This window comes from Girardinichthys multiradiatus, chromosome 20 (genome assembly GCF_021462225.1).
Source record: "Girardinichthys multiradiatus isolate DD_20200921_A chromosome 20, DD_fGirMul_XY1, whole genome shotgun sequence".
NCBI lineage: Eukaryota > Metazoa > Chordata > Actinopteri > Cyprinodontiformes > Goodeidae > Girardinichthys > Girardinichthys multiradiatus.
Window position 1 is genome coordinate 6,479,042 of NC_061812.1, and position 13,768 is coordinate 6,492,809.

Here is a 13,768-nt window from a genome sequence, read left to right on the forward strand (position 1 = left end):
ACAAACGAAAGGCCAATAAGAACTTTTCTGGAACTTTCAAAATAAATCGCATTAACCTACTTCCAGCACAGCCAGGAACAGGGAATAACAGCGGACTTCCCGTGACGTCACTGTCCGAATAAAAACCCCGCTTTTGCAACAAACTGACCTCTTCCACGTAGGTCCCCAGAGGAACTGGACAGAGGGACACAGTGAGCTAATGTCTCTTTGCAGGCAAACAGACATAACTCTTCAAACTGGATCCAAGAGTGTCATATGATCACGCGATCATATGCACTAAGTTAAGTAGGAATGAATTGCTGTTTGTGTATCCGGTATTCATTCATGAATGGGGTAATTAAGGTAAGCTAACAGCTAAGAACGTGCTTGCCTACTAAAGACCAGTTACCCAAAGAGGTAGCAAGTTTTCAATCTAGGAAATAATATTTCCCTAAATATTATTTTACTAAACTTGATAACTAATTAAACACCATTAAGCCCAATTTCTCAAAGATTTGGTTCTTATTCAAAATAATATTTCCTTAAATATTATTTTATTATTTCCTTAATAATATTTCTTTAAATATTATTTTAATAGGTAAAGGCAGCTAATTAAACACCGTTGAGAATTGGTCATCCAGAAAGTTGGTTTTATTCAGCAAATCATTCTTTAAAATATTATTTTATTAAAATAATGTTTTATCTGATCTTGCATTGTGAATGGTTGTTTAAAGGTATACCAATTATTGCCTAAGTTAGTTCCAAGACTAACTTCACTTCACTTCCAGATTCTTCAAGATAATCCTTGGTTCTCAAACATAAATAACATTGCATGGTAATGTTGCATCCTTTGGTCATGGTTTTCAACCATCTTTGATCAACTTGTTTATATTGTACATAGCCCATTAGTCTTCCCTATTCTTTAATTCTGCTTGGTAGTTTAGTTTTAGCATAGCAAAGAGTTTGTTGATTGAAATATGTTTGACTTTGAGTTGACTTATTTTTGTTAATAAATTCTTGTATTTTACAATTGTGTGAATTCATTCCGTGTGTGTGCACAGTTTTGCTGTTCAAAAATGTCAGAGCTTGGCTCATCCCTTTCAATTTTGTCCTAATACCCTTAACAAACCGAAATATTATTTACTAAAATATTAAAGTATTAATATTAAATAATATATTCATATTCATAACCACAACACTATGAAATTCAAATGAGTTGTTTCCCTATAGGTGCTAACCACACTAGCCATATTATTGTTAGTCATTTCAAAGGACGTTGTTGAGATTTTGGAATCAAAGGGGTATGGCTCACAATTCACAGCATTCGCCTGAGTAAAGAGACAGGTAGGGAATTCCTGAGAGAAAATCCCCAAACAGGTGATCTCTATGTCCTGATCCTAATGCAGGCATTTCAAATCCAATACAAGCAGTTTTTTGTGCACCATCCCAAACATGTTATTATATCTGCTTCAAAACCTACTAAGTAACAGATTCTTCTACTCTATGTGCACCATGGACTCCTGCTGCATCTGCAGCTGTCTTTGCTTTGTTTCATATTATTATGTAACATTTGTTCCATAATCACATATTACCTATCATAGTGGGTATGACATTGTGACTACCCCTGAGGTGGATTGGGGATGTGATATTGGTGACTTTTTAACTTGACACTCACTGTGCACTATGCACACGTATGGGAGTTATATTTGAATTTCAGATTTAATTTGCAGTAGCAACACATATTCGTCCGTGCTCTCCCCTTAGGGCTTGAGACTTAGGGCCATTCAGAGTAAAACCTTAAACTTCTTTTCATTAGTCAAGAGCATTATTCATCTACACATGTGTTGGTGTTGCTTGAGATGAATTTCTCATCAGGCAATGCAGCCCAAATATTCATCTACAGATAAGAAAAAATTTATCAAAAGTGCTTGCAAAGTTTTTCTAGTTGTTCTATGAAAATGAAATAAGTTTAATAGTTGCTTTTAAAGGTGATAGATGTTAAAGTAAGAATAGTAAGACTATTCTTTAGTGCAACAATTGAGACAATACTTGGCAAAGCCTGTCTGAGTCTGAGTCTTTTGGTTGCCAATCAAAAGATGGAAGGTGGCTGCCAAAGGTTGGGAGGTTAGTTCCTGTTTTAAGTAGAGAGGTTTACTGCATGTACTTTCATTGCATTCATTGACAGAAATATGAACTGGTGGATTTGGGATTTGGTCTTTGGAGGCAAAGAGGGGCATCATTTGTTATTATTATTACTGTACTTATTGATTCAATAATTTACCGACCTGATTTGGATCTGTAAGAATATGTCAGTGAGCACAAGAAACAGCATCTTTAGCAAGAATAATTGAGAAGCTCTATTATCTTGGAGGAGCTGAGAATAGACCAATCTGTGTTCAAAAGACTCAGCTGTGGTGGGTATGTCATTTGATTAAGGTGTTTTCATGAACCAGAATTTCTCAGGGAACAATCCACTAGAAGATACCATTCCATCATTACCATTCCCTAAAGGCTACTGAACTGCTTTGATACATTAAATATGCAACAATAACAAATAAAAAGTCAATAAAGAGGCCTGAGGATGTGGCCAAGATTCAAGGTACACACACACACACAAACACACACAATAATGTCGCCAATATTTAGATGCATGTTGACATTTAAATGTGCTTAAAAATCTTTAGACGAAAACACAAAAAACAACACAATGCCAATGGCAACAGAATAAGACCTTTCTCAAGCATGCACAAAATTGCACAAAGGTGTAAAGAGACAAATAAGCATGCAGTTCAGCCACATACTCCTGAAACAAAATAGTTGAAAGGTTTTCAGTGCATTCACTTTTTCAAGAGACCGTGAATAGACAGTCATCATAGCTTGAAGGATTTATTTTCACACTCATACTCTCTGTGTGATTAGCACTACAAAATCTGAACAGAAAGAGCATGGGGGACAGAGAGGCTTAGTGGGGTTGGGGGGAAAATAATATATTACTTCAGGAAAAGAGTTATATTTCTAACAAAAGAAAGGAAAGAAGGCATAAAGAGAATGAGGGACGAGGTGTGGGAGCTACTGTTAAGGGTAAGTGGTGTCAATAGTATAAAATTAAATTGTCTACCTTTCATATTAGCTTGGCTTGTGAGACCTGTTTATTGTATGTCATACAAAAGGGAAAAAGATTGTGGGTGAGAAGATCAAAGTGTTTGTTTTTTTTTGTTACCGTGAACCGGAAAGCAACAAAGTCAATAAGCAACCCTCTCCATGAATGAAAATTTGAATATGTACAATAAAACACATGCATAACTCAGAAGTGTCTGTGTGTGTGTGTGTGTGTGTGTGTTCCAGCCAAGGATTAAACTAATGAGAGTGAAGCACAATTAAGTCAACCACAGCATGCCCTCACATGTCCTCACACAATTACTGTTTCATCTGTATTTTTTTGTATATGTGTTCCCTGTGTTTGTAACAACATTATGTAATATCAAAATCAGCTTTATTTTCCGTTTGTGCACACAAACAAGGAATTTGACTTCCGTTCCATTTTGCTCCTAATGAAGACATTTTAATGTTAAGTTGTTAATAAATGTATATGTAAATGGAGGAAACATATTTTTTGTCAGTCCCAGAATATTCAGTCCATTTGGGGACAGGTTTTGTCATCAATATGTTATTACCTTTTATATGATTGCTTGGAAACACTAGATGCCTCTATAGAGAACATCTGCCTGTATTCAACAAGAGGTAGCAGAAGAAGAATCTGCAAAAAGTACATTTCTCAGCATACCACTCTAACTACGCACTATTACTACTAATACTATTAATTGTTATTTATAAATAGTTTATGGCCTGCACAGTGGCACACTTAGTTGCACTGTTGCCTTGCAGCAAGAAGGTCCTGGGTTCAATTCCCAGCTGGGGAACTTTCTGCATGGAGTTTGCATGTTCTCCTCGTGCATGTGTGAGTTCCTACCGGGTACTCCGGGTTCATCCCACAGTCCACAGACATGCCTGTTAGGTTGGTCACTCTAAATTGCCCTTAGGTGTATGAATGAGTGTGTGCATGCTTGTCCATGCCCTGCGATGGACTGGCGACCTGTCCAGGGTGTACCCTGCCTCTTGCCCATAGATTGCTGGAGATAGGCACCAGCTCCCCCGCAACCCACTATGGAACAAGCGGTACTGATTGACCGATAAATATTTCATGCCTTTTCTTTTGAGTTTCAGTTAATTTAACATATTGCAATACATATTCACTCTGTGGTTATATTCAAGCATGCATTTGCTTGTAAAATGTTAAGGGCTTTCATACTTTACCTGGCTGCTTTTCCTGTTAAATGTGTGCCCCTCATGCCACACATGGGAATTTACTAAAATAGGGAGATGCACGACTGGCCAGAACATCCAAGCAAGACGCAAGGTGCAAGATGCCATTTGCAAAGTTAGGCAAGTGAGATTGTTTGGTCTTCAAAATTGTCTTTTTGCTTTAGCTTCTGGATGGTTTTAACCAGGCCGTATAGTTTTCATGATAACCTGTCTTTAAATGATCACTGCAAATCGATTACAAAATCTGTCTATCCCAGTGTGCCCTGGTCCTGGAATCCATATAGTGCTAATGCTGTCACATGAAGCCTAGATTTTTTTTTTTATTAACGTGGTATGTTGTTGTATAGGTGACCATCTATTTCCTAAAGGAGTTTGATTAATTTATAGCAAAGTCTGTTCACTGTGTTTACCTTTTAAAAAGCAGTATTTTTCAAAAATAAAAAAAAATATTTTATATGTGCAACATTTACATCGATCACGTCTCCTAATTCTAATATAAGTCTTGTTTTTATAGCACATAAAGCACTTACTGTTCATTGGTAAATAATGTATTTCTTAGAAACTATCTGAATTTGGTTGTAGAGGAGAGGACATTTGCAACCCTACTAAAATCAATATTTACTCTGAGTGTTGCATAATCCATGCTGAGGACTGAAGCTCACAGCAGCTGATGTCTGACTTTATTTTTTCTGAGCTTTAGAGCGGCAGCTTCTGTGATCTAAGTCACTAAAAGGTGTTCTAAAATGTTCTATACATGTTTGTTTCAGCCTAGTGTAACACAAAATTTGAATTAAAACACTTGCAGCGAACCAAGGCCTTATATGTGAGAATATGGAAAATGTTTCAGGCTGGGTGATGGTAATCTTTTCCTAACTGTACTGGCTTGTTTTCAAGCTGAACTGGATTACTGCATGTGTTGAAGTGAGAACCACATTGGCTTCGTGTAGTACTCTGAGGACTGCTCTTGTGATGATTTATTAAACAAGCTTTGGACTGTTGGTTACTGCTCTGCTCATCTGCATTGTTCACTCTGCTCCAGCACTCACAAAGATTTTTCAGGTTTTATCTGACTGCACTCTTCTCGCCACATTAGGCCACATTTGGGCTGAATGACCATTCTATATGGGATTTCAGTTCAATTGTTATTTTATTTAAGTTAAATGTGTATGGTAAAGTCACATATAAGAAAGCAATCGCAATTCTTCCAGATATTAGTTTGTCTCCTGCTGTGTGAACCATCCTTACAACTATTTTCTATACCCACTTCTTCTGTACAGGGTTGCGGGGGAGCTGGCGCCTATCTCCAGCCGTTTACGGGCGAGAGGCAGGGTACAAACTGAACAGGTCGCCAGTCCATCGTAGGGCAACACAGAGACACACAGGACAAACAACCACGCATGTACCCATTCACACCTAAAGACAACTTAGAGAAAGACATTAACCTAAAAGTCTTGTTTTTGGTTCTGTGGGAGGAAGACAGAGTAGCCATAGAAAACCCAAACATGCACGGGGAGAACCTGCAAACTTCATGCAGAAAGACCCCTGGTCAGGAGTTGAACCCAGGACCTTCTTGCTGCAAGACAACAGTGCTACCAACTGCACCACTATGCAGCCTCTGTTTGTCAAAGGAGACTATATAATTGAACTAGCTGAGAGTAGCATTAACATGGTTCGTTGGACATCTGCAGTCCGACTTTTTTGAAAAGGTGATAAAGATTCCTTGTCACACAGCAGTACTTTGATTAATAACTCACCAGAGACTCTGTAGGAAACCAGAAAATGATGTGGTTGCATTCTGCAAAGTGTATTTTACCTTAATCTTCTTTTTTAACCCCTTGAAGAATTATTTTGCCCGTAAAAAAAAAAAAAAACATGGGTTCTTTTTCAGATACTATTGATTATTGGAGCCCAATCGGTTACTTTTTAATATGGATATAAAATTATATATGCCTGAGAGAATCAAATTATCTGCCTTCTTTATTGAGGACAGTAGTTTTGATTCATCACCAGGAATAACTAAGATCCATTTTAACAGCTGACAAAATGTTTTTTTTTTAATCTAAAAAATCTGTTAGTAAAAGGTAATGGTGAACAAAGTACACAAACCTCAGTTCTATAGAAGAATGTGCTTCAGGACATACAGTAGCTGTTGTAATCTTTGGTTGTTTGGGTTTTGGTTTTTATTAGTGTTTTTTAAATCACTTCTGAATTCTTTATTATTCTTTAAAAGGTCTTGCTGTATTTTATTTCTGTGTTCATTATTGTTGGAAAGGTGCATTCCATTGTGTTTAGTTTCGTACTTTTTTCTTGTGTTCTGCGTATTGTAGTTTAGATCAATGTTAGTTTTAGTATTTTTCCCACTTTGCTTGTAGTTTCCTTTGTGTCTAGTTTAGTTCCCTCTGTGTTTATTATCAACCTTGCCTCAGTCACCCTGGTTTGCTCTCCTCCACAGCTATTCATAATTCCCCTGATTAGCTTACCTGCATCCAATTTCATTCTCCATCCTTAATCTCCGTCTCTCTGGTTATCATTGTTCTTTACTGGTTGTTTCTGTTACACTGTCTATGCTCCATGTCCTGCCCTTCCTGTGCCCCCTAGTCCCCCTGTATGTTCTCCTTAATGTGTGTTATTAAAGAACTCTTTTTGCCATAGTTACCGCTTGAGTGCTTTACTAACCCCAAACATGACAGTACCAGGTTCTCCAACTATGTGAATCTGATCGAAGTAATGCAAGAACATAGAATAGATTGAGGTAACCCTTATGACTATGTGACCATTAAGTGCATTTTAACAGGCCAGTGAGCTCCTTCCATTATACATCATATAAAGGTAGCAAAGGTGCACTACTTACTTTTTCACACAAAACGTTTGGACTTTGTTTTTGTTTGTGTTTGATAAAAGTTAAATGTGTGGATTTTTTTGTATTGGAATTGAAATAAAGTGTAGTTTTTCCTTATGACTAAATACTTTTGGAAGGAAATCTTTTTCCTTAAAGTTTTCAACATCTCTCTTTCTCATATTCATATTTCTTCGACTCTTTCCCTCTGCAATCCCTTTCAGCCTCCTCAGTATCACATTTTGTGAGTCTTGATCTCATGTAGGCAGATGTGTGGGTGTATTTTTTGCCAGCAATTTTCTGAGGATGTGCATGCAGCTGATAAAGAATGTTTTAGTTTTTTGTGAGAGATAAAAACATAGCCATAAACTTCTTTTGCATTGAAATGCATTGTGTCTCCATGCACATGCCAGTATACAGTATATACACACACGTACAACAGCATATGTTTAGTATATAGTAAGTGCAACAGAGTGGGCCATGGAATCAGAGATAAAATCTTAAATTAAGCAAAGTGCTGATGGATGGAGTGGCCACACGCTACACATTAGAAACTACAAGGAGCTTCTACAGATTTGGTGTTTATTCAGTTAAGTTTGTACAAATAATTTTCACCATAACTAAGAAAAGAAAATAGTGTTATTCTTTTCATATACCTAAGAAGTCAGCTTTGCAACATCAGTGTCAATCAAATATTACTGTAGGAAATTTTCCATTTCCTTACCCACCATCTACACAAAATAATGAACAGAACCTAATAGTTTTGTTTGTCATCTTTTATAAGACATAACTATAGATATATGAAAATGATTTAGAAGAAAATGAATACTGTAGCTAAAATAGGCTTTTTTCTATGTGGGTGTAGGCCAACTCCGTATCACTGTAAGACTAAGCTGACTCCTTCACAGCTGAGTTTTTAGTATGAAGGCTTCCCCAAGACTCTGCCAAAACTGGGAGGTTTTCAAATACTTGACTGGTTTGCTGAATTCTGGACAGTATTTCTCCTCTCTCTCCACTTATTATTTGTCACCTGTCATGTCATTTTTCACCAACCCTTTCTGAACCACCTCTCCCCTGTTCCTCTCTCATCTTCCTCTCCTCTGTGGGCTGTAATCTCCATTCCCAATGCTATAACACTTTCCCAAATCTGCTTTATACTTTGCTTTATGTTTGCCCCCTCCTAATTCAGATTTGTTTTGCACCTTTGCAATAGTCTCTTTGCACCTCTTTGATCATATTGTACTTCCTTCATAATCAAAGTCCTGCAGAGAATCTGTTTTCTTCTCAATTTGCTGCCTCCTTTCTTAATCCTTCCGTCCATTTTTTTACCTACACGTTCAATAGTACACCTCAAGCTTCCTCTTTCAAATATTCCATCCTATTCCTTCACGGTCCTAATTTATCTGTTCTTCTCTTCCTCTGCTGAGCCCAGCTTTGATCTCCCTGTCATTTTTCTAAAAAAACTCCACTCCATCCTCTGAACTCAGCCACCATGACAGTACGAGAGAGAGACCTTTATGGGTAACAGAAAAGAAGGTGAGAGAGTGTGAGTGGTGGATCATAAGATTATGAGTGATGAATTGGAGCAAGACAGGTTAAACTGAGGGGACAGGAGTCCTTAACAAGATTTGCATTGGGGTTGAGACAATAATGGCAAGAAAGCGCAGTTAAGATAAAGAAGACAGAAACACACTACTGAAGTATTGTTGTAAAGAGAAGATTGAATGAGATTGCAACATTAAAACTATGTCAGCTTCTGCTGACCTTGAATGCCTACACTGGATGAGATTTCTTTCAAAGAAAGGTAAAAATTCAACACGTAGAAGTTGTTTGGGGAGAGATGAACGTTGAGTTTCAAGACGTTAGACCTTTAAGACCATTGTGCAACATTTTTCTTTTTGATCTCTTTAACTGAAGCTTCATGCATATGCCTCATTGATATTAGTGAGCATTTAAAACCAAGCTTTGTCCACATTGCAGTTCATCAGTGATTTTCTCTACCAGCCTACCTCAGCTGATCAATCATCTGATTCTTTTCCACTCATTAAAATGCGAAATCTTCTACAGAGGCTGCTCAATGAGTAACTTCAGTGTGCCTAGCTCTGCTTCCTTCCTCACAAGCTGCTTTCAATTCAAATTTCTCTCCAGTTTCTTTTTTACAAACTGATTGACTTCATCAGTGTCTTGCATTTCACATGATTTTCTTACACAACATACTGTGTTTGCACATAAATGTTATTCATAAGGGCACTTATTTGAATGCATTCATGAGGATGAAAATTCCACACAAAAATAATACAGAAAAAAGAATAAAATAAACTAAAAAAGACTGTGTGGTTGAGATAATACTGTTGAATATTGATATGATTATGATTCATTACAAGAAACCCACTGACTCTTCTTTCTGTTCGACCATCGCAGCATTCCCTTTACTCATTGTAAGCTTTAGACTCTTAGTCACTAAAGTATTTTTCAAGCGTGGACATAAAGGACAGTAAAACTGTCTCCAACTAGGCAAATGCATTATTAGCATGCACTGTGTGAATGAATGGCACCTGAAATATTATCTGCCAATTACTGCATCCGTGCAACCCTTTGTGACTGTTATAGTGTACACATAGCTATACCAATGATGACTGGATTTCAACATATTGTGCAAATGTACCTTTGGGATAACATTTGTCCTTCTCCTCACTGGAAAAAAACGGCACATGAAGCTTCATCACATGAAGTCACATTCAAACTAGCAACTTGACTATCACTGTATTCTTTCTGGGTAGCCATTTTGTCATGCAACGATGCCTAAGTTAGATGGCCTAAAACATAGTGTCATTAGCCTTTGATATGTGAGCCTTGTTCTTGCTTTCCATTTTTCAAGGTTTTTAACTTCTTTTTTGCCTCTAGACATGAACAGACCAATAAGCCGGAAAACAATTATAAAGGAAAATTTATAGCATTTTGAGGGTTTCATGATTTTCCGAAAAACTACGATCGTTGAATGTACTTTTACATTTGTACACTAGATATTACTTTTTTGCTTGAACAACTATGTTTTATAGTTATGAGGAGGACAAACTCTTTGTTTCATTTTGAAAGAAAATGTCAAACATTAAATGAATGAATACTGAAAAAAACATACTAATAAAGGGCTTTTATCACATTGATATATGAAATGAGGATAAAGAGAAATGAGGAAAAAAATGAGCAAAAACAAAAGGAGAAAGGAAAGAGATATAAAATAACAGAGTAAGAAAATAATGGAAGCAGATGACGAGCAACTAAGTTTGACTTCTTCCCACACAGAAATTGAACAACACCAGAAAGAGGTGAAAGATGGAGGAGTGGGGAGGAGGCTCCCCTCCTAGAAAGAAGAACTCTCTCTTGCTGTCTGTCTCTCCTTCTTCTCTTTGCCATGTGACCGGCCAGAGCTCCAATACCGCTCTCTTTCACTCTCTGCTTCTACTTCTATCCTTTGCTCGGCTCACACTATGTCGTACTGAAGAAGAAGAGGAGAAGGAGCAGGAGGAATAGACAGAAAGAAGAGAAAGAGTCAAGAAGAGGGAGAGGATGTTTTCTGTTTCACTTAAGTGCCAGATGGGGGTCATCAGACGCCGAATCAAGGGTACAGAGTGCGTTTGTGCTTGTCAGAGAGTAAGATTGCTGCTACTGCCAGTATGTCTGTCAGCTTTTTTCTTTTCTTTTGTGTGTATATATGTGTGTGTAAGTGTTTTAAATGCTTGTTTGCATATGTTGGATCACCAGGTTATGTTGTGCATCCTTGTCTACACAATAAACAGCATCTCTATGAAGCTATTTGGGAAGAAAGTGTCTGTGTGTTTTAAGTTTTTTCATTAGAATTTAGAAATGTTTGTGGGTGGAAACCTGGGTGTACCATGTGAGTATTTATCAAAACTGTCTTTTTATTTCTCTGAGGCTAAATTATAAGGAATATGCTTCCTCACTGATGTTGATTTCCTAGAATTTTGTCATATGTTTGTTTTGCTGGCATCTTCTTTTTTACTTCCTTCTTGAAAATTGTCACAGGCTAGCCTTTCTACAATGCTGATTGTCCACAGGAATCCTACAAAAAATGAATGAGCTTTGTGCTTGGAGTAATATGAAAAGATATCATTGTCCTCTCAGTAAATCAGCTGTCATAACACAAGTTGGTGAAGTGTCTGAGCTGGTGTTTGGTGACAAGTTACTCTTGCTTCTGATCAGCTTTGTGCTTTCAGCATCTCTTCATGTTGCTTTTCTGAGTTTTTTTGCTTTGAGATATTTTGGCCTTGTTAAAATGTCGTTAATGCGGTGATATTACTGACTGTGTCAATTTGAGCAGGAGAAATTGTTCTTTTACTCAACTTGATTTGCTCTGTGAACTTCAAAAGTGCTTATTTGAGGGACAATAAACTGTTCATTTGTTTTTATTATTATTTTACTTCAACATACTCCAACACTATGTTTTATCGTGAGTTGGCTAAAGTGTCAGCAGAAAAGCAAATAAGACAGTGATATCCAATATACAGTACGAAAGGTAAAATAGGTATGATGTGTTAAATCTACGCAACATCATGACACACAGCAACCATACAAAGTACAAACAGAAAAATGGCAAGAAAGCTAATATTTTATACATGAAATTTAAACACGAAAACATTTTGTGGCAAGCCCTCCTGTCCCCAGAGGACCATTGCTTGAAAAGACATCATAGGTTTTCCATTTGCAACCCTTACTGTCACAGTTGCAGAATCAGAATCATCTTTGTTGGTCATGCTTGCGCACACAAGCAAAGAAAGTGACTTTGGTTTCAAAGGCACTGAGTATAGACATTTAAAATATAAATATATAAACTTAAGCTTTCATTATTTCCTCACATAAAGGTTAACAAGATGTGACCAATCCAGGTTTCTCATTCCAGACAGCATATGTAGTTGCTGGTGAAAGTGTCTGTGCTTCAGTATTTCTCATTTTGACATGTTACAATTCGAAACTTCAATGTGTATGTTTTTTTTTTATTATTATTTGTAGTAATGGACCAACAACACATAGTAGATATTTTTTTAAATGGAAGAAATATGATACATGTTTAGGTTTAAAATAAAAACAATAAATTAAAAACATGAAAAGTGAGGCATGAATCAGTTTCCAGACCCTTATACTATGATACCCATGACATCAAATGCAAACAGTTACATTCAGCTCTTTTTGTCATGAAAGTCCACCTAATATTACATGAAAAGCAAGGAAACCTTGATCATAGCAAACAAGAGGCCCATGATAACATTGAAGAAGTTGCAGGAAAACAGTTCTCAGCGTTAATCTGGGGGCATGGTTTTATTCTCCAGGGGCAGGAAAGCCAATGTAAAGATGGATGGAGCTAAATACAGGGCAATACTGGAAAAAGGTTTCAGAGGCTGCAAAAAACAGGGATGAAGGTTAAACTTCCAGTAATAATGGCCCTAAACATACATTAACAACAAAGAATTTAACTGTTTTGATCAAAAGCTTTTTCATGTATAAGAATAACCCATTCAAGACCCAGTACTAAAGTCAATTGAGAATCTGTGGTAATATTTGACAACGGATGTCTTTAGATATTCTCCAGCTGATCTGAGCTTCAGCTGTTTTACAAGAGAAATTGCCAAAAACGTCAGTCTCTAGACGTGCAAAGCTAGCAGAGGCAAAGCCCAGCTTGAAGTGCAGCGAAGATGTGGTTTCTGCAAAATATTGACATTGTGTATTTTTTATTTGTAAAAGAGAAACATATTTTTGCTTCCACTTATATGCACTACTTTCACGTTTCTCACATGAAATCCCAATAAGATACATTGAGGTGCGTGGTTGTAATATGTCAAAATGTAGAAAGGTTGAAGTGGTACAAGTAATTTTGCAGGATGCTCTAATGGAACACTTAAAACCTTCACAGACCCCTCATCCTATCGCATGTTATGGTTAGTACACAGTGTTCTTACTACTTGCTGAAAGTTTGTCAAGACCCCACAGAAGCCAATGCGTTTCTCATTTCAGAATGTGGTTAAAAATATACTATAAGAAGTGAATGTTATTCTTGTGATACTGTTGCCATAGTTGAAATTGCTGCAATGTTTGAAACTTAACCTTTTAACAACCCCACAGAGAAAAAACAACTATTGAAAAATAGTTTTTGTTTTTCCTCTTCCTTTGGGTCAATTATGATCATAATTAATGTTTTTTTAAACACATCCCACTGTTTTCTAAATAATATGGTCCACCAAATGGTTAAGATGTGTCTTTATTTTAGAGACATTTCATTAACTTTATTCTTAGAAGCAAGACATCAGACTTTGTTGGATTCCATTGAAACAACAGAAACAAGAAACACTAAATATATATAAAGTAAATAAAATCAAAAACATCTCATTCAACAAGTGAAAAGGAAGCATAGCAAATTAAAATATAATTTTTGACTTATAAACATAATATGTTTTTGTTGTGTTGCAGAATCACAAATATTTGTTTTTTAAATCTTATTTTTGCATTCTAGTGGTATCTTATATAACATTGCCAAATTGTATTTATACTCTAAAAAACACATTAAAATATTTCTGATGTTTTCTTATACACCTTATCTGATTGATGGCGCAACAAATG

The 13,768-nt window shown here is 36.5% G+C and overlaps 1 protein-coding gene across 5 annotated transcripts in view; it reads left to right on the forward strand.

Moving 5' to 3' along the window:
- The window catches only part of LOC124856743 (glutamate receptor-interacting protein 2-like), a 328,206-nt gene that overhangs the window by 189,267 nt on the left and 125,171 nt on the right, over positions 1–13,768 (forward strand). Inside the window, exon 1 of one of the 5 annotated variants that reach the window (XM_047347545.1) lies at positions 10,495–10,760. The exons of the other annotated variants lie outside the window; for them this stretch is intronic. Coding sequence (XP_047203501.1) covers positions 10,706–10,760 — 55 coding nt within the window. The 5' untranslated portion in view covers positions 10,495–10,705. Of the gene's footprint in view, positions 1–10,494; positions 10,761–13,768 lie in introns of those variants that run through there. 5 annotated transcript variants of the gene reach the window in all.